Genomic DNA, 24,453 nt, shown 5'->3' with positions numbered 1-24,453 from the left:
GTACAAATAGTAATTATATGTACGCACACCTACACAGACATAAGCACTACAGAGGGCTGGTGGGCTCTAGTCGGGAGAGCGGCCCACGGCTAGACAAAGGCAGAACGGCACAAAACATCAACTTGCTAACCAGGTGTCTGCGTCTGCCCCTTCCCAACCATCACCCCCAGTCCCCTGCAAGCAATAAATAAATGGTATGGTAGCGAGAATAATGTAAGGATTTTAAAATAAATAACAAAACAAAAGTGGGGGAATATAAGTATATCCATCCGATGGTGTCAGTGATCAAACCTGGAAGTAAAAATATGCATCGCTCTGAGCACACCCGGGATGAAAGTGAATTTAACGTTAAATGAGAGCTCTGATCGCCATCCATTGGTCGGCTCAGCGTCTTACATGTTCGGTAGCCCGTTGTTGTTGTTACATGTTGTTGAGCCCGTTAAATATGGTTTCACCCAATATGGTATAGTATGGATTCAAGTCCATGAGCAGACCCTAACACTCAATGACAAGGCACTCTAACCTGTACGGGGGATTGGTGTATATCCCCGGATAAACTTCTCTGCGTCCAAAACCGAGGAGAGCCAAATCTTCTCACCGGAAGGCGGGGTAATTCTTAGTCTTGCAGGGAAGAGTAAGGCTGGGCGAAGATGGCGTTTGGTCATGACATCTCTGTAGTCGGCGCGATGCTTTGCCACACCGGGCGCATAATCCTCATATACACGGAATGGATGCCCTTTATATGACAGGTTGCCCCTCATTCGAGCATCATGCAGGATAAGATCCTTGGTCTTGAAACTGTGACAACAGATGATTACTGGGCGAGGACGTTGGCCCGGTCCAGGCACTGGGACAAGGGAGCGATGTGCACGGTCCAGCTGGGGATCCGAATCCAAAACATCCGATCCCATTGCATCCTTCAATAGCTTGGCGAAGAAGTCGGTGGGGCGAGAGCCCGCCTCTACCCCCTCTGCCAGACCAACAACGCAAAGGTTATTACGTCTGGATCGGCCCTCCATGTCCACCACTTTCACAGAAAGCCTCTGCACACTATCCTGCAAATGACGTGCATAGCTTCTCTAACTCGTCAATCCTACCAGCGTTGAATTCAGAAACTTTCTCAAGGTCCACAATACTCTGGCCATGCGAAGTGACCGTTCGAATGATGCTCTCAATTTGTGTCCAGTTCAGCAATAGTGGCCTTAAGATCCTCAGCTATAGCAACACGTAGCTCCCCCAAAGCCCGGGTAAGTTCTGTAAGTGTCACGTTGTTGCAGGTGCCTCCCGCCATGTCGGTCTCGTTGTTTAGTGGGGAGTAGGCCTCCGCTGTGGATTTATTGTCCTTTGGTCGCGTATTACTCGGCATTTTCATATAAAAAGTTACAATCTTGTATTACAAAGAAAAGTTTGTTGTAAAAAGTGCCATAAAGTAGGCTAAATTAGATTATTTCGCAAAAAAGTTGCAGGAGCCTCTCACGCACCGCCGTTCGCTCCAACATGCTAGCTCCGGCCCCCCACAAGTGAAATATATTGAAACACAGCTTAGCCTTTTGTTATTCACCCTGTCATCTCAGATTTTGAAATTATGCTTTACAGCCAAAGCAAGACAAGCATTTGTTTAAGTTTATCGATAGCCTAGCATATCATTATGCCTTGCTAGCAGCAGGCAACCTGGTCACGAAAATCAAAAAAGCAATCAAATTAAATCGCGTACCTTTTTTGAGCTTCGGATGTTTTCACTCACGAGACTCCCAGTTAGATAGCAAATGTTCCTTTTTCCCCATAAGGATTATTTTTGTATCCGAAATAACTCCGTTAGTTCTTCACGTTTGGCTGAGAATTCGACCGGAAATTGCTTTCACAACACCGCTGAAAAATATTCCAAATTGGATCCATAATATCGACAGAAACATGGCAAACGTTGTTTATAATCAATCCGAGGTGTTTTTCAAATATCTATTCGATAATATATCAACCGGGACAGGTAGCTTCTTAGTAGGAAAGAGAGAATAAATGGTCGCATTTGTCTATTACGCACAAATAACTCAGAGCCTCCAGCTGACCACTGACGCAATGTTGTCATTCAGGCTCATTTTTTCAAATAAAAGCCTGAAACTATGTATTGTGACACTAGACACATTAGGGAAGCCATAGAAAAAGGAATCTGGTTGATATCCCATTCACTGCTCAATAGGGATGCAGAGCTTTCTAAATAAGAGTCCCTTCCTGATTAGATTTTTCTCAGGCTTTCGCCTGCAATATCAGTTCCGTTATACTCAGACAATATTTTTACAGTTTTGGAAACTTTTGTGTTTTCTGTCCTAAGCTGTCAATTATATGCATATTCTAGCATCTTGTCCTGACAAAATAGCCCGTTTACTTTGGGAACGTTATTTTTCCAAAAATGAAAGTAGTGCCCCCTAGATTCAACAGGTTAACATAAATCTTCAATAATGTTCCAACCTGACAATTCCTTTGTCTGTACAAATGAAGCGGAACATAGCTACCTTTCACGTGAGCGCGCCAGACCGAGGCTGTGGCACCCTGCCAGACCACTCACTCAAAGAGCTCTTATGAGCCCCTCCTTTAGAGTAGAATCCTCAAAACAGTTTCTAAATACTGTTGACATCTAGTGGAAGCCTTAGGAAGTGAAACATACAGTGGGGAGAACAAGTATTTGATAACCTGCAACATCGGCAGTGTTTCCTACTTACAAAGCATGTCGAGGTCTGTAATTTTTATCATAGGTACACTTCAACTGTGAAAAAGATCTAAAACAAAAATCCAGAAAATGACATTGTATAATTTTTAAGTAATTAATTAGCATTTTATTGCATGACAAGTATTTGATACATCAGAAAAGCAGAACTTAATATTTGGTACAGAAACCTTTGTTTGCAATTACAGATCATACGTGTTTTGGGTCGTTGTCATGCTCGAAGACCTTGCCACGACCCATCTTCAATGCTCTTACTGAGGGAAGAAGGATGTTGGCCAAGATCGAGCGATACATGGCCCCATCCAAACTCACCTCAATACGGCGCAGTCGTCCTGCCCCCTTTGCAGAAAAGCATCCCCAAATAATGATGTTTCTACCTCCATGCTTCACGGTTGGGATGGTGTTCTTTGGGTTGTACTCATCCTTCTTCCTCCAAACACGGTGAGTGTAGTTGAGACAGAGCTTTTTGGTCTCATCAGACCACATGACCTTCTCCCATTACTCCTCTGGATTATCCAGATGGTCATTGGCAAACTTCAGGCGGGCCTGGACATGCGCTGGCTTGAGCAGGGGGACCTTGCGTGAGTAGTAGGATTTTAATCCATGACGGCGTAGTGTGTTACTAATGGTTTTCTTTGAGACTGTGGTCCCAGCTCTCTTCAGGTCATTGACCAGGTCCTGCCGTGTAGTTCTGGGCTGATCCCTCACCTTCCTCATGATCATTGATGCCCCACGAGGTGAGATCTTGCATGGAGCCCCAGACCGAGGGCGATTGACCATCATCTTGAATTTCCCAGCCTTGTGCAGGTCTACAATTTCATCCCTGATGTCCTTACACAGCTCTCTGGTCTTGGCCATTGTGGATAGGTTGGAGTCTGTTTGATTGCATGTGTGGACAGGTGTCTTTTATACAGGTAACGAGTTCAAACAGGTGCAGTTAATACAGGTAATGAGTGGAGAACAGGGGGGGCTTCTTAAAGAAAAACAAACAGGTCTGTGAGAGCTGGAATTCTTACTGGTTCAAATACTCATGTCATGCAATAAAATGCAACCCACTTCCCACTTCCTGGTTGGATTGTCTCTCAGGTTTTTATATGAGTTGTTATACTCACAGACATCATTTAATCAGTTTTAGAAACTTCAGTGTCTTCTATCCGAATCGACTAATTATATGTATACTCTAGCTTTTACGGCTGAGTGCAGGCAGCTTAATTTGGGATTTGGGGCGTTTTCCCATCCAAAATTCCCAATACTACCCCCTACCCCAAAGAAGTTAATTCATCAACGCAGTACACTAAAAAAATAATCCTGTAAATTTGACAGTAAAATACTGGCAGCAAAGGCAATAACTTATTGTAGATTTACAGGGCCTTTAATAAAACACAAATGTACAGCATATTACTGTAACACCTGACTAGAGCAAAATGCTGTATTTCTAGAATTTACAGTGCATTACTGTCAGCACAGTAGCCAGTAAATTACTGTAGATTTACAGGACAAGGTTTTTAGAATGCAAAGATACAGTATGGAACTGTATTTTGTGGGGTACAGCCTTTTCACTAACATGTGCAACAAACGACTTTTCCCGCTTTCACAAGATTCGTGCCGCCAAAAAAACTGAGCTCCGTCACATAATGTGACGTAAATCGAGCGCACTCAAACTTCCCATCATTCTGATTACGGTAGTAATTTTGTCACCCTCATGGCAAAGACAGAGAAATGCATATGATGCAGCTTTCAAGTTGAAGGCGATCGATCTGGCTGTTGGGAAAAGGAAAGAGACCTGCTGCACGGGAGCTTGGCCTTAATGAGTCGATGATAAGACGTTGGAAACAGCAGCGTGAGGAACTGACTCAGCGCAAAAAGACAAAAAAGCTTTCAGAGGGAAGAAAAGCAGATGGCCCAAAGTATTTGCAGCCACTCGACATCAGTGTAAATCGTGCATTTAAGGTGGCGCTCCGTGTTCAGTGGGAGGCTTGGATGACAAGTGGGGAGAAATCCTTCACTAAAACCGGCCGCAGGCGAAGAGCATCTTTTGGTCTGCCAGTGGGTCCTGACAGCGTGGAGCATTGTCAAAAAATCCACTATCATCAACGGGTTTCGAAAGGCTGGACTGCTGCGTGTTGAAGGGGCAGCATGAGCTCAGCGGGGTATTTGCCTCCGGATGAAAGTGACGAGAGCGACAATGAAAACGATCCAACATCGGATGAAGCAATTCTGAGGCTATTCAACTCCGACACCGAAGGAGATGACATCAGTGGTTTCAGTGCACAGGAGGAGGAAGATAGTGACCAATGACTTTCTTGGTAGGCTACGGTTTTAATTTTTGTTACAAGCCGTGTTTCGTTAAAGCCTATTTATTTTTGTTACAAGCCGTGTTTCGTTAAAGCCTATTTATTTTTGTTTACAAGCCGTGTTTCTGTGTAAAGCTGTGTAAAGTTAATTTGTTTCAATGTACCGGTAGGCACCTGCGGCTTATAGATATGTGCGGCTTATTTATGTACAAAATACATATTTTTTAATAATTCAGTGGGTGCGGTTTATATTCAGGTGCGCTTAATAGTCCAGCAATTACGGTACAGTAGCTTACAAAATATACACCAATTTGTTAGTCTAGGTGATCCTCCGTTTTTCAGTTAACTGGACATTCAAATTAGTGTTAAACTGATGAGTGAAATTCAGCATATACTGCAGACCTGGGTTTGAAATACTTTGTGTGCTGAATTTGGCCTGTTATGTAATGGCCTAAAAAGCCCACATGCTGCTTGCCAGGAGAGCTGCACCACAAGAATTTCAAAAACGTGTATATTTGAACCAGATTTTATATGAGGTGGGTTTAATGTTGAGAGACACCTAAATAAGCCAATGGGACTCACCGATGAAGCCCATACTCCTGCCCAGCACAAAGATCCCGTTCAGTGCACCAATCTCCACAAACTCGTCCGCTTCGTCTCTGTAACGCAGAACACATACACTTACCAGACTGCATCTCCTAAGTCACTATTACAGGCTTCTCTGAAACGTGTTGGGAAAATACACTGCTCAAAAAAATAAAGGGAACAACACAATGTAACTCCTAGTCAATCACACTTCTGTGAAATCACTGTCCACTTATAGGAAGCAACACTGATTGACAATTCATTTCACATGCTGTTGTGCAAATGGAATAGACAACAGGTGGAAATTAGGCAATTAACAAGACACCCCCCAATAAAGGAGTGGTTCTGCAGGTGATAACCACAGACCACTTCTTAGTTCCTATGCTTCCTGGCTGATGTTTTGGTCACTTTTGAATGCTGGCGGTGCTTTCACTCTAGTGGTAGCATGAGACGGAGTCTACAACCCACACAAGTGGCTCAGGTAGTGCAGCTCATCCAGGATGGCCATTCAGTGCGAGCTGTGGCAAGAAGGTTTGCTGTGTCTGTCAGCGTAGTGTCCAGAGCATGGAGGCGCTACCAGGAGACAAGCCAGTACATCAGGAGACGTGGAGGAAGCCATAGGAGGGCAACAACCTAGCAGCAGGACCGCTACCTCCGCCTTTGTGCAAGAAGGAGCACTGCTAGAACCCTGCAAAATGACCTCCAGCAGGCCACAAATGTGCATGTGTCTGCTCAAACGGTCAGAAACAGAGACTCCATGAGGGTGGTATGAGGGCTCGACGTCCACAGGTGGGGGTTATGCTTACAGCACGTTTGGCATTTGCCAGAGAACACCAAGACTGGCAAATTCGCCACTGGCGCCCTGTGCTTTTCACAGATAAAAGCAGATTCACACTGAGCACATGTGACAGAGTCTGGAGACGCCGTGGAGAACGTTCTGCTGCCTGCAATATCCACCAGCATGACCGGTTGCGCGGTGGGTCAGTCATGGTGTGGGGTGGCATTTTTTGGGGGGCCGCACAGCCTCCATGTGCTCGCCAGAGGTAGCCTGACTACGATTAGGTACCGAGATGAGATCCTCAGACCCCTTGTGAGACCATATGCTGGTGCGGTTGGCCCTGGGTTCCTCCTAATGCAAGACAATGCTAGACCTCATGTGGCTGGAGTGTGTCAGCAGTTCCTGCAAGAGGAAGGCATTGATGCTATGGACTGGCCCGCCCGTTCCCCAGACCTGAATCCAATTGAGCACATCTGGGACGTCATGTCTCGCTCCATCCACCAACGCCACATTGCACCACAGACTGTCCAGGAGTTGGCGGATGCTTTAGTCCAGGTCTGGGAGGAGATCCCTCAGGAGACCATCCGCCACCTCATCAGGAGCATGCCCAGGCGTTGTAGGGAGGTCATACAGGCACGTGGAGGCCACACACACTACTGAGCCTCATTTTGACTTGTTTTAAGGACATTACATCAACGTTGGATCAGCCTGTAGTGTGGTTTTCCACTTTAATTTTGAGTGTGACTCCAAATCCAGACCTCCATGGGTTGATACCTTTGATTTCCATTGATCATTTTTGTGTGATTTTGTTGTCAGCACATTCAAATATGTAAAGACAAACGTATTTAATAAGAATATTTCATTCATTCATTCAGATCTAGGATGTGTTATTTTAGTGTTCCCTTTAATTTTTTTGAGCAGTGTATAATGTGCATATTAGTACACAGCCACTTAATATCTTTCTGTGTATGATAGGACAAACCTCCATTAGACGTACACACCTGACTTAAAACAGTTTGCTTTTCTACAAGTGATTAACACTCAGTCCAATTTTGAGTAGCACGAATTTGAACAGCAATCTCAAATTGACATCAATGAATGCATGATTTGTGCCTATAAGGTGACGTTTTGTACACAATCCTTTAGTAATGATTTGGCCCCATGCAAGACCAAAGAGAAACGTCCTCTTACCGTGTGAATCCACCGCACATCCTAAGTAGGTCCACAAAGGCCACACCGATGAAGCCGTCCACATTGAGGATCAGGTTGGGTTTCTGCACACAGACAGGAGGGAAACAACAATACTTAGTTGATGAATCAATGGGCTTCTTTCAACATTGCGGCAGACTGATCTACAAATCACCTTGCATCATAAATAACTTTCATTATTGTTTGGCTGTGGCTGCGAAGACAGTTTTCCCCTGCTTTTCCTCCACCCACCCCTCTGGGTCTCTCTCAAAGTTAAGTATCCGGATCACATTTGGCGCATGTGTTTTAATTTTACAATTGTTTTTTTTTTTTACCTGTTGCGACTCTAGGGGCAGTATTTCCAAAACTGTAAAGATATTGTCTGTGAGTATAACAGAACTGAGTTTGCAGCCGAAAGCCTGAGAAAAATCCAATCCGGAAGTGCCCCATATTTTGAAAGCGCTGCGTGCCAATGAGTCCCCATTGAGCTGTATTGAGCTATGAACCAGCTTACGCTTTCTAAGTATTCCCCAAGGTGTCTACAGTATTGTGACGTAGTTTTACGCATTTATGTTGAAGAATACCTGTAGGGGGCTACATTGTGCAAGTGGTCACATGATGCTCCCGGAGAAAATAGCACGTAAAGTACAGAGGTAGCCATTATTCCAATCGCTTCTGAGAAACCAATTGTCCCGGTGGATATATTATCGAATAGATATTTGAAAAACACCTTGAGGATTGATTCAAAACAACGTTTGCCATGTTTCTGTCCATATTATGGAGCTAATTTGGAATATTTTTCAGCGTTGTCGTGACCGCAATTTCCGGTCGATTTCTCAGCCAAACGTGAAGAACAAACAAGAGTCATTTCGCCTACAAAAATAATATTTTTGGAAAAAATGAACTTTGGCTATCTACCTGGGAGTCTTGTGAGTGAAAACATCTTAAGTTCATCAAAGGTAAACGATTTAATTTGATTGCTTTTCTGATTTGTGACAAGGTTGCCTGCTGCTAGCAAGGCATTTTGCTATGCTAGGCTATCGATAAACTTACCGTAATTGCTGGACTATTAAGCGCACCTGAATATAAACCGCACCCACTGAATTATTAAAAAATGTATTTTGTACATAAATACGCCGCACATGTCTATAAGCCACAGGTGCCTACCGGTACATTGAAACAAATTAACTTTAACACAGCCTTTAAACGAAACAAGGCTTGTAACAAAAATTAAAACAGTAGCCTTACCAAGCCTCCTCCTGTGCACTGAAACCACTGAAGTCATCTCCTTCGGTGTCGGAGTTGAATAGCCTCAGAATTGCCGATCGTTTTCATTGTCGCTCGTCACTTTCATCCGGAGGCAAATACCCCGCTGAGCTCATGCTGCCCCTTCAACACGCAGCAGTCCAGCCTTTCAAAACCCGTTGATGATAGTGGATTTTTTGACAATGCTCCACGCTGTCAGGACCCACTGGCAGACTTGACCACAAGTTGCTCTTCGCATGCGGCCTGTTTTAGTGAAGGATTTCTCCCCACTTGTCATCCAAGCCTCCCACTGAACACGGAGCGCCACCTTAAATGCACGATTTACACTGATGGCGAGTGGCTGCAAATACTTTGGGCCATCTGCTTTTCTTCCCTCTGAAAGGTTTGTTGTCTTTTTGCACTCAGTCAGTTCCTCATGCTGCTGTTTACAAAGTCTTATAATCGACTCATTAAGGCCAAGCTCCCATGCAGCAGCTCTATTTCTTTTTCCAACAGCCAGATCGATCGCCTTCCAACTTGAAAGCTGCATCATATGCATTTCTCCGTGTCTTTGCCATGATGAGGGTGACAAAATTACTACCGTAAATCAGAATGATGGGAAGTTTGAGCGCACTCGATTTACGTCACATTATGTGACGGTGCTCAGTTGTTTGGCGGCGGCATGAATCTTGCGAAAGCGGGAAAAATCCATAAATTAGTCGCGTCATTATATAAACCGCGAGGTTCAAAGTGTGGGAATAAAGTAGCGGCTTATAGTCCAGCAATTACGGTACACAAATGCTTGTCTAGCTTTGGCTGTAAATCTGAAATGACAGGGTGATTAACAAAAGGCTAAGCTGTGTTCCAATATATTTCACTTGTGATTTTCATGAATAGGAATATTTTCTAGGAATATTTGTCCATTGCGTTATGCTAATTAGTGTCAGATGATGACAATGGTCCCGTTCACGGGATGGGGTGTCACTAGAGGTTAAGTAGTTGCTGCTTACACTCCCCATCCCTTCACGTTTGTCTTTACGGACCCCCTTCTCAATCACGATGATGAAGCTAGTCTGCCTGGAATTTCTGAACAGCTGAAATAAAAACCATGCGGGGATTTAAACGAATATTTAAAAATATAAATGTATATTTTTTAAACCTGTCGTAATGGACATTCCAGTTGCACAAGCAGGACGTACGCAGGCCCTACACATTGCATTGGAGCAAAATCAAGCCATATTTTGAGATGTTGGCTAATATTTATAGTTGCTGCAATATCGTGGTCACGAGCCCAGAGTTCCTGAAATAACACCACGACTGACTGCCTGTCTGCCTCCTGCTTAGCCAATGTGTGCAATGGTGAAAAAACAAAAATCGCTAATTAGATTCCCTGTCTGCGTCTTGCTGGTGTTTAATATGCTGCCTAGGGAGCTACATGTAACTCTACACTTGCGTTTTGCATTGGGGCAATGGAATTGTCTGCATGTACTGTAACTCAGCAGCTAAGAAGAACAAGAAATTGCTTGACTGCCTGTTTGTGTCATGCTTGTGTTTGCAATACTGTTACAGCAACCTTTGTACGAACATGTCGTTCATGTCTTTTGTGTGCGGCATGTCGCCTCACTCACCTCCTGAAAAAATACAATTAAATAAAAATGGAGCTTATGCTTGTAATAGCCTACTGTTACAACACACGTTTGCTTTTCATAGGTTTCTCCTCCATCACACCATGCCATTGTTTTGAACGTTCAAGCCGCCCTCTATTGGCACGCCATAGCGGTGGTGATAAAGGCTAAATAAACGATAGTGGTGATAAACCCATTCATTCTGGACAGACACCAATTACTGTTTCATCTAAATTACACTATAGTGCCTGTTCGAACATATCTTTTGTGTACAGCATGTCAAAGATTGTAGACTGCACAAGACAAAAGCAGAGGCAAAGCAGCTACATAATATAAGCGGTAGTGGAGTGGGCAGCTACGTAAAAAAAATCCTGCACCAGTCAACACCCCCCTCCCAAATGTGATACTCTCGAACACTGCCAGGGAAAGTACCTATCTTTTTTCATCTGGACACAGAAATCAAGGGGTACACTTCATAAGGTTGAAATGACTGATACTCTAGTATATGCAGGGTTATTAGTCCATGAGTAAGACCCCCGAATTTGGGCCATCAGGCTCACTTGGGATGAGGATGTCTCAGGGATTTTCTTGAAGGTCTGTGTCCTTAAGAGTTGGAAAATGTGTGATAGCAATGTGAGCTTTCTCTGCGTTATCACTCGTTCATCCCTCCATCCCATACATTTGACCCTATGACAAACAATGTCAGGATACAATGTCAGGAGCACTGTAGTAACTATTACAGTACAACGGTTTGTTTTGTTTGATCGTAGCTAGCTAGCTACATAGCCGTCTTTGTATCTAAGACAATTGTGTAGCCTAGAGCGATTTTCTAGGTTAGCCAGCCAGCTATTGTCGTTCTTTTAAAGTAACGGAACGCAATCAACCTTGCTAGCTAGCCAGCTAGCCCCCGAATAGCAGCACTGTAGAAACTATTACACTCGACGGAACGACTTGATTAGTGTAGTGTCAACATCGCAGCCACTACCAGCTAGCCTAATCCAGCAGTACTGTTTCATTTCAATCATTTTAGTCAATAAGATTCTTGCTACGTAAGCTTAACTTTCTGAACATTCGAGACGTGTAGTCCACTTGTCATTCCAATCTCCTTTGCATTAGCGGAACATCTTTCGAAGTAGCCTCTTCTGTACCCTGTTAACTATGTGTCTATCTATCCCTGTTCTCTCCTCTCTGCACAGACCATACAAACGCTCCACACCGCGTGGCCGCAAACCACCCTAATCTGGTGGTCCCAGCGCGCACGACCCACGTGGAGTTCCTGGTCTCCGGTAGCCTCTGGAACTGCCGATCTGCGGCCAACAAGGCAGAGTTCATCTCAGCCTATGCCTCCCTCCAGTCCCTCGACTTCCTGGCACTGACGGAAACATGGATCACCACAGATAACACTGCTACTCCTACTGCTCTCTCTTCGTCCGCCCACGTGTTCTCGCACACCCCGAGAGCTTCTGGTCAGCGGGGTGGTGGCACCGGGATCCTCATCTCTCCCAAGTGGTCATTCTCTCTCTCTCCCCTTACCCATCTATCTATCGCCTCCTTTGAATTCCATGCTGTCACAGTTACCAGCCCTTTCAAGCTTAACATTCTTATCATTTATCGCCCTCCAGGTTCCCTCGAGAGTTCATCAATGAGCTTGATGCCTTGATAAGCTCCTTTCCTGAGGACGGCTCACCTCTCACAGTCCTGGGCGACTTTAACCTCCCCACGTCTACCTTTGACTCATTCCTCTCTGCCTCCTTCTTTCCACTCCTCTCCTCTTTTGACCTCACCCTCTCACCTTCCCCCTACTCACAAGGCAGGCAATACGCTCGACCTCATCTTTACTAGATGCTGTTCTTCCACTAACCTCACTGCAACTCCCTCCAAGTCTCCGACCACTACCTTGTATCCTTTTCCCTCTCGCTCTCATCCAACACTTCCCACACTGCCCCTACTCGGATGGTATCGCGCCGTCCCAACCTTCGCTCTCTCTCCCCCGCTACTCTTTCCTCTTCCATCCTTTCATCTCTTCCCTCTGCTCATACCTTCTCCAACCTTTCTCCTGACTCTGCCTCCTCAACCCTCCTCTCTTCCCTTTCTGCATCCTTTGACTCTCTATGTCCCCTATCCTCCAGGCCGGCTCGGTCCTCCCCTCCCGCTCCGTGGCTCGATGACTCATTGCGAGCTCACAGAACAGAGCTCCGGGCAGCCGAGCGGAAATGGAGGAAAACTCGCCTCCCTGCGGACCTGGCATCCTTTCACTCCCTCCTCTCTACATTTTCCTCCTCTGTCTCTGCTGCTAAAGCCACTTTCTATCACTCTAAATTCCAAGCATCTGCCTCTAACCCTAGGAAGCTCTTTGCCACCTTCTCCTCCCTCCTGAATCCTCCTCCCCCTCCCCCCCCTCCTCCCTCTCTGCAGATGACTTCGTCAACCATTTTGAAAAGAAGGTCGACGACATCCGATCCTCGTTTGCTAAGTCAAACGACACCGCTGGTTCTGCTCACACTGCCCTACCCTGTGCTCTGACCTCTTTCTCCCCTCTCTCTCCAGATGAAATCTCGCTTCTTGTGACGGCCGGCCGCCCAACAACCTGCCCGCTCGACCCTATCCCCTCCTCTCTCCTCCAGACCATTTCTAGCGTTGGCTGACCGGGGACCTTCTCCCTTACCTCACCTCGCTCATCAACTCATCCCTGACCGCTGGCTACGTCCCTTCCGTCTTCAAGAGAGCGAGAGTTGCACCCCTTCTGAAGAAACCTACACTCGATCCCTCCGATGTCAACAACTACAGACCAGTATCCCTTCTTTCTTTTCTCTCCAAAACTCTTGAACGTGCCGTCCTTGGCCAGCTCTCCCGCTATCTCTCTCAGAATGACCTTCTTGATCCAAATCAGTCAGGTTTCAAGACTAGCCATTCAACTGAGACTGCTCTTCTCTGCATCACGGAGGCGCTCCGCACTGCTAAAGCTAACTCTCTCTCCTCTGCTCTCATCCTTCTAGACCTATCGGCTGCCTTCGATACTGTGAACCATCAGATCCTGCTCTCCACCCTCTCCGAGTTGGGCATCTCCGGTGCGGCCCACGCTTGGATTGCGTCCTACCTGACAGGTCGCTCCTACCAGGTGGCGTGGCGAGAATCTGTCTCCTCGCCACGCGCGCTCACCACTGGTGTCCCCCAGGGCTCTGTTCTAGGCCCTCTCCTATTCTCGCTATACACCAAGTCACTTGGCTCTGTCATAACCTCACATGGTCTCTCCTATCATTGCTATGCAGACGACACACAATTAATCTTCCCCTTTCCCCCTTCTGATGACCAGGTGGCGATTAGCATCTCTGCATGTCTGGCAGACATATCAGTGTGGATGACGGATCACCACCTCAAGCTGAACCTCGGCAAGACGGAGCTGCTCTTCCTCCCGGGGAAGGACTGCCCGTTCCATGATCTCGCCATCACGGTTGACAACTCCATTGTGTCCTCCTCCCAGAGCGCTAAGAACCTTGGCGTGATCCTGGACAACACCCTGTCGTTCTCAACCAACATCATGGCGGTGGCCCGTTCCTGTAGGTTCATGCTCTACAACATCCGCAGAGTACGACCCTGCCTCACACAGGAAGCGGCGCAGGTCCTAATCCAGGCACTTGTCATCTCCCGTCTGGATTACTGCAACTCGCTGCTGGCTGGGCTCCCTGCCTGTGCCATTAAACCCCTACAACTCATCCAGAACGCCGCAGCCCGTCTGGTGTTCAACCTTCCCAAGTTCTCTCACGTCACCCCGCTCCTCCGCTCTCTCCACTGGCTTCCAGTTGAAGCTCGCATCCGCTACAAGACCATGGTGCTTGCCTACGGAGCTGTGAGGGGAACGGCACCGCAGTACCTCCAGGCTCTGATCAGGCCCTACACCCAAGCAAGGGCACTGCGTTCATCCACCTCTGGCCTGCTCGCCTCCCTACCATTGAGGAAGTACAGTTCCCGCTCAGCCCAGTCAAAACTGTTCGCTGCTCTGGCCCCCAATGGTGGAACAAACTCCCTCACGACGCCAGGACAGCGGAGTCAATCACCACCTTCCGGAGACACCTGAAACCCCACCTCTTCAAGGAATACCTAGGATAGGATAAGTAATCCTTCTCACCACCCCCCCCCCCTTAATGATTTAGATGCACTATTGTAAAGTGGCTGTTCCACTGGATGTCAGAAGGTGAATTCACCAATTTGTAAGTCGCTCTGGATAAGAGCGTCTGCTAAATGACTTAAATGTAAATGTAAAAATACAACAAGTTACTGCTCAAGCACACCCTTTAAATCATTACAAAGTTAAGATTCACAGCTATCCAGGGGACACATTTTTGGAATGTTAAGGTCAACAGAACTTTGACCTTTGGGCCAGTGGTGTCTCCCCTGAACCTTTTGGACAAATGTATTTAAAAAATGTCTATGTGATATGTTATGAAGATGCCATATGTTAAGCAGTATTAAAACAAAAGTTTACTTAAACATTTTTATGACAAAAATAAACAATACAATACTGTTACTAGGCAGTAGTAGGGTAGTCACTAGTTCACACAGCCAAAGTATTATGGCTAAACCCCACTCTACAAATTATGAATTAAGACCAAAAATCGATGACTTTGTGGCTCTTAACTAGTGGAAACCCAGTAGTAGGCACTGCATGAAGCCACCGGAATGACTCAGTAGCTGCTGTGATTGGTCAGGATTTCACAACGCAGTGGACCCCTCCCTCACAGCACCGGTTAAATGTCAATGTAATCACTCAGCAAAACACTCACTCAGAGTCTGTAGTATATCACAGAGCAAATATGGATATACGGAACATCTTTCGAAGGAGAGGCAATAGAAGCGAGCAGGTTGAGCATGAGCAGGCAGCAGTGCATGAGGTGGAGAGGGCAGAACAGCCAGAAACTCAAAGTGCAGCAGCAGAGTTAGCCACAGGTTTGTGCAGGGTTGGTGGTAGCAAACTAGCTAATCTCCCTTAGCATAAGGGTTGGCTAATGCTAATAAACTAGCATTAGCGCTCAGCATCCTTAAGCTATTGGATGTCAGAGTTATTCAACAGTACATTTAGTGAACGTGCAAGCTAAGGATGTTGATATAGGTCATGATATTAGATTAAGTGCTTACTTACAGCGAGTGTATTGGATGGGTTTCGTTTCTGTAGCTAGCTAGCCACTTCGTTAGCTACTGGCTGGCTAGCTGAGACCGAAGAGAGAAAAGTTTCCGACTGAAGCACATATCTTCTGAGTGACACAGTGCCCCCCTGTAGACTGAAGCTAAACCTTAGTACAACTTGATATTAACCCTAATAATTCCACATTTAACCCAACCCCTCTGAATCAGAGGTGCGGGGGGCTAAACATGCTTGACTGATGGCCTATATGGAAATAACAGACATGTAACTATGTAAATAAAAATAAACTGCCCATTATTACATGGATTAAATTATTTAGAGCTTTTATTTGTATTATGCTTTTTATTCACTTAGCTACTTACATTTTGTATTGTTGCTGCATTGTCGAGAGTAACATGCAAGTAAGGGAATACCCCCGTGAAATGGACAAAAATGAATGGGAAGTCATTGGCATTGGACAAACCATATACACGTTGTCCAAAACCACCCAATCTGGCGTTGATTCGTGTAAAGTTGATTGCAAATGCCATATGGCAAATGCCAGGTGTAACACTTTGAAAATCCAACAGGTGGCGAGCGCGCTCCACCGGGGTTTTTCATATTGCAAATGCAACCCAAGTCAACATCCAAAAGTGATTTTTTCCCCCCACAAACTCATCACTCCCCAAAAAAGTGCTTTCTGGACCGTTTTTTTTTTTTTTTTAAATTCTTACAAATTTTGTGTCAATTACACACGTATAAGAACTGTATCAACATACTTTAGTCCTATTTTATCACAATTAAAAAACATTTTTTTTTTTTACTTGTGCATAAGGCATATGTTTTGTCCATTTGCAATATGATTTCATAGGAAGTCAAAAGTAAAAAATGTGAACTAAAAACTTATCACCCTCGTAAAAAAATGCTTTCTGGACCATTTTTCAAAATTGTTTTCGATTTTATGCCAATTAATCATGTGTAAGAACTGTACGAATATACTTTTGTAAAATTGCCTAATCACACATATGAAGTTTTGAAAAGATCTGACCTTTTTAACCCTTGGAAACAGCCACTATGACACCATTTAAGGTATGTAAGCATTTAATCGCACTGTGTACACCATGTGTATACCATGTGTATATGACAAAAATACCTGGTTAGATTTTGAAAATGCATATGTTCTTAAGTGATGTCCTCAAATGTTATGTAATGAAAAAAGTTCTCACATTAGCTAGTAGAACTGACAAAATGTAATCAGAGGCCTTAACTTACTTCATCTTGCAGGTTTATTTTTTTGGGCTCAAGTCTCTTTTTATTCACATAGCCTAGGGCAGGGGTCTCCAACAGGTCAATCGTGAGCTACCAGTAACTCGCCAAATAATTTTGAAGATAATAAATGTTTCATGCTTTCCACTGAAAACAAATCTCAGAAGTATCAGACACCGCAAGCTTCCAGCTACTATCCAATCAATGCAACATTTACATTATTCCACCCCTGGTTAAAAAGCCAAACCTAGCACTATCTGCCAATTCATTCCCAGCAATATTGCCCGTCTGTCTATCAATCCGTGTGTAGCCAGGTGATGTGTGATAACCGTCTTGTGGTTTGACAGAGATACTTTCCCCAAAACCTCCTCAAGTAAATGTTAACTGAAAAGTAGGCTTACCTACATAAGAGACGCATTTGCATTTGCTGTATGATTGATGAGAAACTTCATATTGTAATACAGCAGAGCCTAGCATAGCATTATGCCATGATAAACTTACACAAATGCTTGTCTAGCGTTGGCTGTAACGCATATTTTGAAAATCTGAGATGACAGTGTTGTTAACAAAAGGCTAAGCTTGTGTTTGAATATATGTCAAAGAAAAACAAACACACACACACACAGAGGATGGTGAGACACAGTGCGGGGCTTAAAGACACACAGAGCCTGCAATGGCATTACCATAATCTCTAGGCCGTGCCGAGTTAAACAAGATGCCCCGCTTGACCGAAGCTTGCTCGGTCTAAGTGCAGCGACAGTGAAAAAAAGTAGGCCCAAAATTTCAGATGCCTATGGGTGACAGCGGGGGAACCGTTAGGGTTAGAAGCACAATTCAACCTCAGGAACGTTCCTGAGGTCCTCCAAATCTGTGCAAGCCTAACCTTGACCATGTGGCATTAATCCTTAACAGTGAAATTAAGGTGTTTACATCAAACAGTTTGCAATGACTTTTCTCTCCATAGGAATACATTTCCTGCTCCCCTAAATTCAACCTGAAGCCTATGTGGGTTATGAAAGCCTTATGAACCTGTCTTCGATGACAATCCATCAGGCCACTATGAGGTCTACCGGTGTTGATTTGAAGCTTCCTGGAGCAACCGGAAGTGGTTAAATTCAACCTAAAGGTGTTTTGATTTCCCCAACCTGCAGTTTGTGAAAATCACTGCATTCAACCCTGTGTAAATCAGTCAGTTCTTAATGTATAGACTTTAAACTCTGGATTCTGTAAAAGCCTACCCAAATGAGGATGTGTTTTTACTTTTAGCTTCCTGTGCCAACTGGAAGTGCCTTAATTGGGGGCATAGGGGCTGTTTCAAAGAGTTAAAAGTCACATCTTTCCAAAACTTTGTGAGATTAGGTAAACCTCATTTCTCCCATCAGATTTCCACACACACAAGGACGGAGTGACAGTGTGGGGCTTACAGACACAGAATGCAATAGCTACCTTTGTTCGACCTTTCAAAGAACCGTCAGACCTAGAGCTCTGAAACTTTAGAAACCTGTTCTAGAGCTCAAGACGATAGTGCACAGTGAGTTATGTGGCTCTAGAAGGTTCTCAGACTGAGAAACAGCCTTGTACATTTGCAATAACTTCAATTAATTGTGACTATCGTGGAAATGATGAGATTCAGAGAAGCCCCAGTCACAAGACACGGTGCATTGCAACCGCCTCGGCCCATAGAGACGGACCTTAACGTTTCTGTCAGATAGCTCATTCAAGGACCCATAGCAACGCCCGGAAAAAGAGTATTTTCAGCACCAATTAAGGTCGCTGCTTGGGCTCCGAATGACCTATCAAGCCGAAATTCGGGGTTGCCTCAGCAAGGCCTACACAATGTCAGAACTGGACCCGCAGCTAGAACGTGTTTTATATTTTAATTATGGTTTATAACAGAAGGCGCTGTGAATTTTGGGCTTGCTCTGAAATATGTGATAGTTGGCTTCTAACCGAGTTGAGTTGGACAAAGTGGGTTTGGTGTCAGCTTGTATCAGTTTGGTGTCAGAATGATATAGTTTTGACTGATGGACACTGACTTGATGGCTGACTTTTGTCCATTTGCAATAAGTTTAAACAGTAAAACCATCACCAAATGGACATGTTGAAATCAACACAACGAGCGATGGAGAGGAACCACGATCACTTCCCGGCCATCCCGAGTTCATCGGGCCAGTCAATTTTGCATTTCTGAAGTATTTTTGAGCATGTCAAATTCGTGATGGTAAATGCCCATTAAAATATATTGCAAAATAGACAGCCATGAGCCTGGTGACTGGAACGGGTTACCAGGAGCAAATATTTGAAATGGTTATGAATGCCTTTAGGAGGGTGCAAGGGGTCCACGGCTGGGTAGGGAGCACCCCCCACGGGCCCATCCAATAGGGGGCGCCGCTGGTCATTTTGGAAGTTTTTCTAAAAAATTATTTAAGTCCCACTTCTCTCTCACCATGCATGACAAACAGACCTTGGCTTGATTCAGAGCTTAACATAGTGATATCATTTGGGCAGGATAAATGCCATTTGGCCATGGTTCATTGACTTTTGGGTTTTGAAACTGACTTCCTATGATCATATATGGCAAATGGACATAACATCCTGTTTTGGCACTTTCAATACTTTCATATTGCATATGGACATTTCTTTACGGAATTTGGCAATGGTTCACTGACTTTTGACTTCCTATGATATCATATTGCAAATATGCCCTATGGAAAAGTAAAATATGACAAAAGCTATGTTCATACAGTTCTTATACATGTGTAATTGACCAAATGTTTTTTAATAAAAAAATTGGAATAAAATAATTTTGAAAAACAGTCCAGAAAGCACTTTAAGAGGGTGAAACATTTTTGGGTCTTAACTTTATGACCATTTGCAATATAAAAATTTACAGTGGCGCACACTCGCCATCTTTGGGATTTTTGCTGTATGACACTTGGCATTTGCCATTTGCAATATGGTTTGCATGAACTGTCGTCCAATTGAGTGGTATTTGCGATTGTGTACGTTTCATCCAATGGCAATATGTCCCCATTCATTTTTGTCCATTTCAGGGAGGTATTCCATTACCTGGCAGAAGTATATAATGATTAAGTATATCATTTGTATCTATTATTTGTTATTTGCGAACTTTGCCATGAAATGAGCAGCTGCAATACAGCACCATCGCTAGACGCGGCACATTCTTCACCAATATTAGACGGGAAATTCCTCAACCGCTAGCTGTTCATTTAATGGAGAATTACAACAAACAAAAAATTCTTTCAGATGTTAACATTTTTTATTTAAGCATTGACATGGACTCAAATTTAATTGAGTTTTTTTCTCTATGAACAATCATAACTTGAGTGAAAAACAACTAGAAAAATATAACAATTTAAGAAACTATAAAACTATTTGGGAAACAAATCACAGATTTTATAGGGCCCCCCTAGTTGTTTATTAACAATTATTTTACCAGGTTAATTGACAGAAAACATATTGTACAAGAGAAAGTAGTGCACTAACGACACAGGAAAGAGTTCCATGGGAGAGAAGAATGTGCCCATTTCAAAGCTAGAAAAAAGCTTCTTATCTGTCATGTTTGCAGTTGTTCTGGTCTGTTATGTGGACACTTGCATTTTTCTTTACAGTTCAGTTACCCTGGTTGTGCCAGTCAGTATACAGAAAAAAAAGCAACCACCCCTAAAAAACAATTTATCATTTAGAAAATAGCCAAGGTGCCATCGTTATAAGTCAAACATTTATTATACTGTCAAAATGTACTAAAGTGTAAATATAATCATTTTGGTCATTAAGTCAGTGTCATCCAAAACTGCGTTTTGTGATACTTATGGTCGTGACTGAATCACAACGTAAATTAATGTTTGGTTTGTTTCAATCCTGCCCACAGCTGGCAACACACAAGTTATCATCAATTCGGAGTGCAGCTGCACTCGACCCGACCATATTGCCTGTGGTAAATTTGGGTTGACTTTGGACATCCCGATGGGGCTAGTTAGGGACCATCTGTAAATCACAATGTACATGGGACAATATACAAACATTCCAATAGCTCCAAATTGTTATGACAACCTCAAACCAACTAGACATTTTTGAAATGTACATACAAATATTGAAAGCATTTAATGAGACAACTAAAAGATGGGCAACACAATATTGTCCCATTTACATTGTGTCATTTATTGACGGTCCCAAACTAGCCCCAGAGATTCAAAGTCAGGTAGCACAAGGTAAATAATTTGGCTAAATCTTCCCACCTGCGAACACACACATGTGCATTAAACCACACCATCAAACCAACTCCCATTTGAATTCAGTCATGGCCGCTAACACTTAATGAACAGAATTTAAAACGAGACCAAATCAGGAAGTGCATTCGTCCTTTAAAACTAACTAATGACAGATTGCAGATGGGCCAAGGAGGATAGATGAGAACAGCAGGCCAGTGGAGTGCTTAGAAATGCAGCAGCCAGGGGCAACAGGTAGGGATGATTTAGGTGACCCAGACACAGGCCCATAACAAATGAAGCTACCTCAGGATACCCTTGACCGTTTTCAATTGCAAAACTAAAGAGACACGCCAGACACCAAGACAAGCAACAGAAGAGTAGATGGAGAGACACCAGAAGAACAGAAGCAATAACACAAGAGACAGTAACAAACAACCTGTGACAGCGAAAGTGACAGAAGAGATGGAGAAAGAAGAGGTTGGTTGAGCAACCACCCCTATCACTTCAAGCTGCTCTATAGAGAATTTGTTAATTTTTTTTGCGCATTACAAAAGGTGAAATACAGAGTGAAAAAGTAAAACATGGTTCACAAATAATTTGCAGGCGAGGTGAAAAAGCAAGTCAGTTAAGAACAAATTCTTATTTTCAATGACGGCCTAGGAAAAGTGGGTTAACTGCCTGTTCAGGGGAAGAACAACAGATTGTGTACCTTGTCAGCTCGCCCCATTATCACTAAAGCATAGGCTCTATAGATTCTAAACTGAACAAAAATATAAATGCAACATGTAAAGTTTTGGTCCCATGTTTCATGAGCTGAAATAAAGGACACCAGAAATGTTCCATAGGCACAAAAGCTTTTTGTGCTCAAATTTGATTACAACCCTGTTTGTGAGCATTTCTCCTTCGCCAAGATAATCCCTCCACCTGACAGGTGTGGAAAATCAAGATGGTGATTAAACAGCATGATCATTAAACAGGTGCACCTTTGCTGGGGACAATAGAAGGCCACTAAAATGTGCAGTTTTGTCACAATAATGCCACAGGTGTCTCAAGTTGAGGGTGTGGGAAATTGGCATGCGGACTGCAGAAATGTCCACAATGAAAATGTGGGTTTGCACAACTGAAGAATTTCTGCACAAACTGTCAAAACCATCTCAGGGAAGCTCATTTGCATGCACATTGTCCTCACCAGGGTTTTGACCTGACTGCAGTTTGGCGTTTGAATCAACTTCCGTGGGCAAATGCTCACCTTCGATGGCCACTGGCGGGCAGATAGCGTGTATGGCGTCATGTGGGCGAGCGGTTTGCTGATGTCAACGTTGTGAACAGTGTCCCATGGTGGCGGTGGAGTTATGGTATGGGCAGGCAATAAGCTACGGACAACCAACACAATTGCATTTATCAATGGCAATTTGAATGACCAGAGATACCGTGAGGAGATCCTGAGGCCCATTGTTGTGCCATTCATCCATCGCTAGAAAGCACCAAATTGCGCACACACAATTAAGATTTGTAAATCTTTGTGATTCATGCATTAACCCCACAGGAGCCATTTTCTAATATGGCCGCCAAACTACTCAATGGGGTCTTATTGGATCAATTTCACATGACCATGCCTGTATGAAATATAAATTGTATTTGGCCTCCTGAGTGGCGCAGTGGTCTAAGGCACTGCATCGCAGCGCTTAAGGCGTTACTACAGACCCGAGTTTGATCACAGGCTGTGTCACAAGGGAGGCGCACAATTGGCCTAGCGTCGTCCGGGTTAGGCTTTACTTGGCTCATCGCGCTCTAGTGACTCCTTGTGGTAGGCCGGGTGCCAGCAGGCTGACATCAGTTGTCAGTTGAACAGCGTTTCCTCTGACATATTGGTGTGTGTGTGCTTAGAAGCGCGGCCGGCTAAACCTTAAACAGGACGACACTGGGTCAATTGTGCGCCGCCCCATAGGTCTCCCAGTCGCTGCGACAAAGCCTGGACTCGAAGGATCTCTAGTGGCACAGCTAGCACGGCAGCGCCTTAAACCACTGCCCAACTCGGTAGGCCGGCGTGAATTGTTTTATGCACGTGATGTCAGAATGCACTCACTGTTCCAAAATGTGATTCTTACAAAACAGGACAAATAACACACCCTGCTGATAATTATCTATAAGCTATGTTTCAACTTGTCAACTGAGGGGTGTTCCGCCTAATTAATTCACATAGAAGTAGCCCATTTCAGCTTTGCGGACAATTTATCTTTGAGGCTTTACTGAGCCAGACAAACTTCTTTCTTCGAGGAGAGACCACACACTTCACCAATGTGTCGAGGCACAGATCTGGGGAGGGGCAGCCAAACAATTTCTTCAACATTGAAGGTCCAAGAACACGGTGGCCTCAATCATTCTTAAAATGGAAGCAATTTGGAACCCCAAGACTCTTCCTGGAGATGGCCCAATGGCCAAACCGAGCAATCAGGGGAATAACGCCTTGGTCAGGGAGGTGACCAAGTACATGAACCTTCCAGAAGGACAACCATCTCGGCAGCACTCTACCAATCAGGCAGAAGCCACTCCTCAGTAAAAGGCACATGACAGCCCGCTTGGAGTTTTCCAAAAGGCACCTAAAGGACTCAGACCTTGAGAAATAAGATTCTTTGGTCTGATGAAAACATGATTGAACTCTTTGGTGCAAATGCCAAGCATCACATCTGGAGGAAACCTGGCACCATCCATCCCTACAGTGAAGCATGGTGGTGGCAGCACCATGCTGTGGAATGTTTTTCAGTGGCAGGGACTGCGAGACTAGACAGGATCAAGGGAAAGATTAACAGAGCGAAGTACAGAGAGATCTTCGATTAAAACCTGGGGAGAAGGTTCACCTTCCAACAGGACAACGACCCTAAGGCAAAGAAGGATTGGCTTCGGGACGAGTCTCAATATCCTTGAGAGGCCCAGCCAGAGCCCGGACTTAAGCCTGTTCAAACATCTCTGGAGAGACCTGAAAATAGCTGTGCAGTGACGCTCCCCTTCCAAACTGACAGAGCTTGAGAGGATCTGCAGAGAGGAATGAGAGAACCTCCCCAAATACAGGTTTGCCAAGCTTGTAGCGTAATATCCAAGAATACTCGAGGCTGTAATTGCTGATTCAACAAGTACTGAGTAAAGGTTCTGAATACTTATGTAAATGTGATATCAGGTTAACACATTCCTAAAAACTGTTTAATCAATTTTAGAATAAGGCTGTAAAGTAACAAAATGTGGAAAAAGTCAAGGGGTCTAAACACTTCCTCATGAAACTGGTTGAGAAAATGCCAAGAGTGTGCAAAGCTGTCATTAAGGCAAAGGTTGGCTACTTTGAAGAATCTAAAATATTCTGATTTGTTGAACAATTTTTGGGTTACTACGTGATTCCATGTGTCATTT

General features: G+C 44.3%; 1 protein-coding gene across 5 annotated transcripts in view; it reads right to left on the bottom strand.

The window, feature by feature from the left end:
- LOC135524027 (ATP-citrate synthase) overlaps positions 1 to 24,453 on the bottom strand; it is a 147,111-nt gene that overhangs the window by 13,054 nt on the left and 109,604 nt on the right. For all 5 annotated transcript variants that reach the window (XM_064951153.1, XM_064951151.1, XM_064951148.1 and 2 more), the window contains 2 exons: positions 7,568 to 7,650; positions 5,596 to 5,672 (listed from right to left, as the gene is read on the bottom strand). In XM_064951153.1, coding sequence (XP_064807225.1) covers positions 5,596 to 5,672; positions 7,568 to 7,650 — 160 coding nt within the window. The remainder of the gene's footprint in view (positions 1 to 5,595; positions 5,673 to 7,567; positions 7,651 to 24,453) is intronic.

Source organism: Oncorhynchus masou, chromosome 31 (assembly GCF_036934945.1).
Source record: "Oncorhynchus masou masou isolate Uvic2021 chromosome 31, UVic_Omas_1.1, whole genome shotgun sequence".
NCBI classification, from domain to species: domain Eukaryota; kingdom Metazoa; phylum Chordata; class Actinopteri; order Salmoniformes; family Salmonidae; genus Oncorhynchus; species Oncorhynchus masou.
Note: the sequence above shows the minus strand (reverse complement) of the source record. Positions and strands in the feature narration are given on the sequence as shown.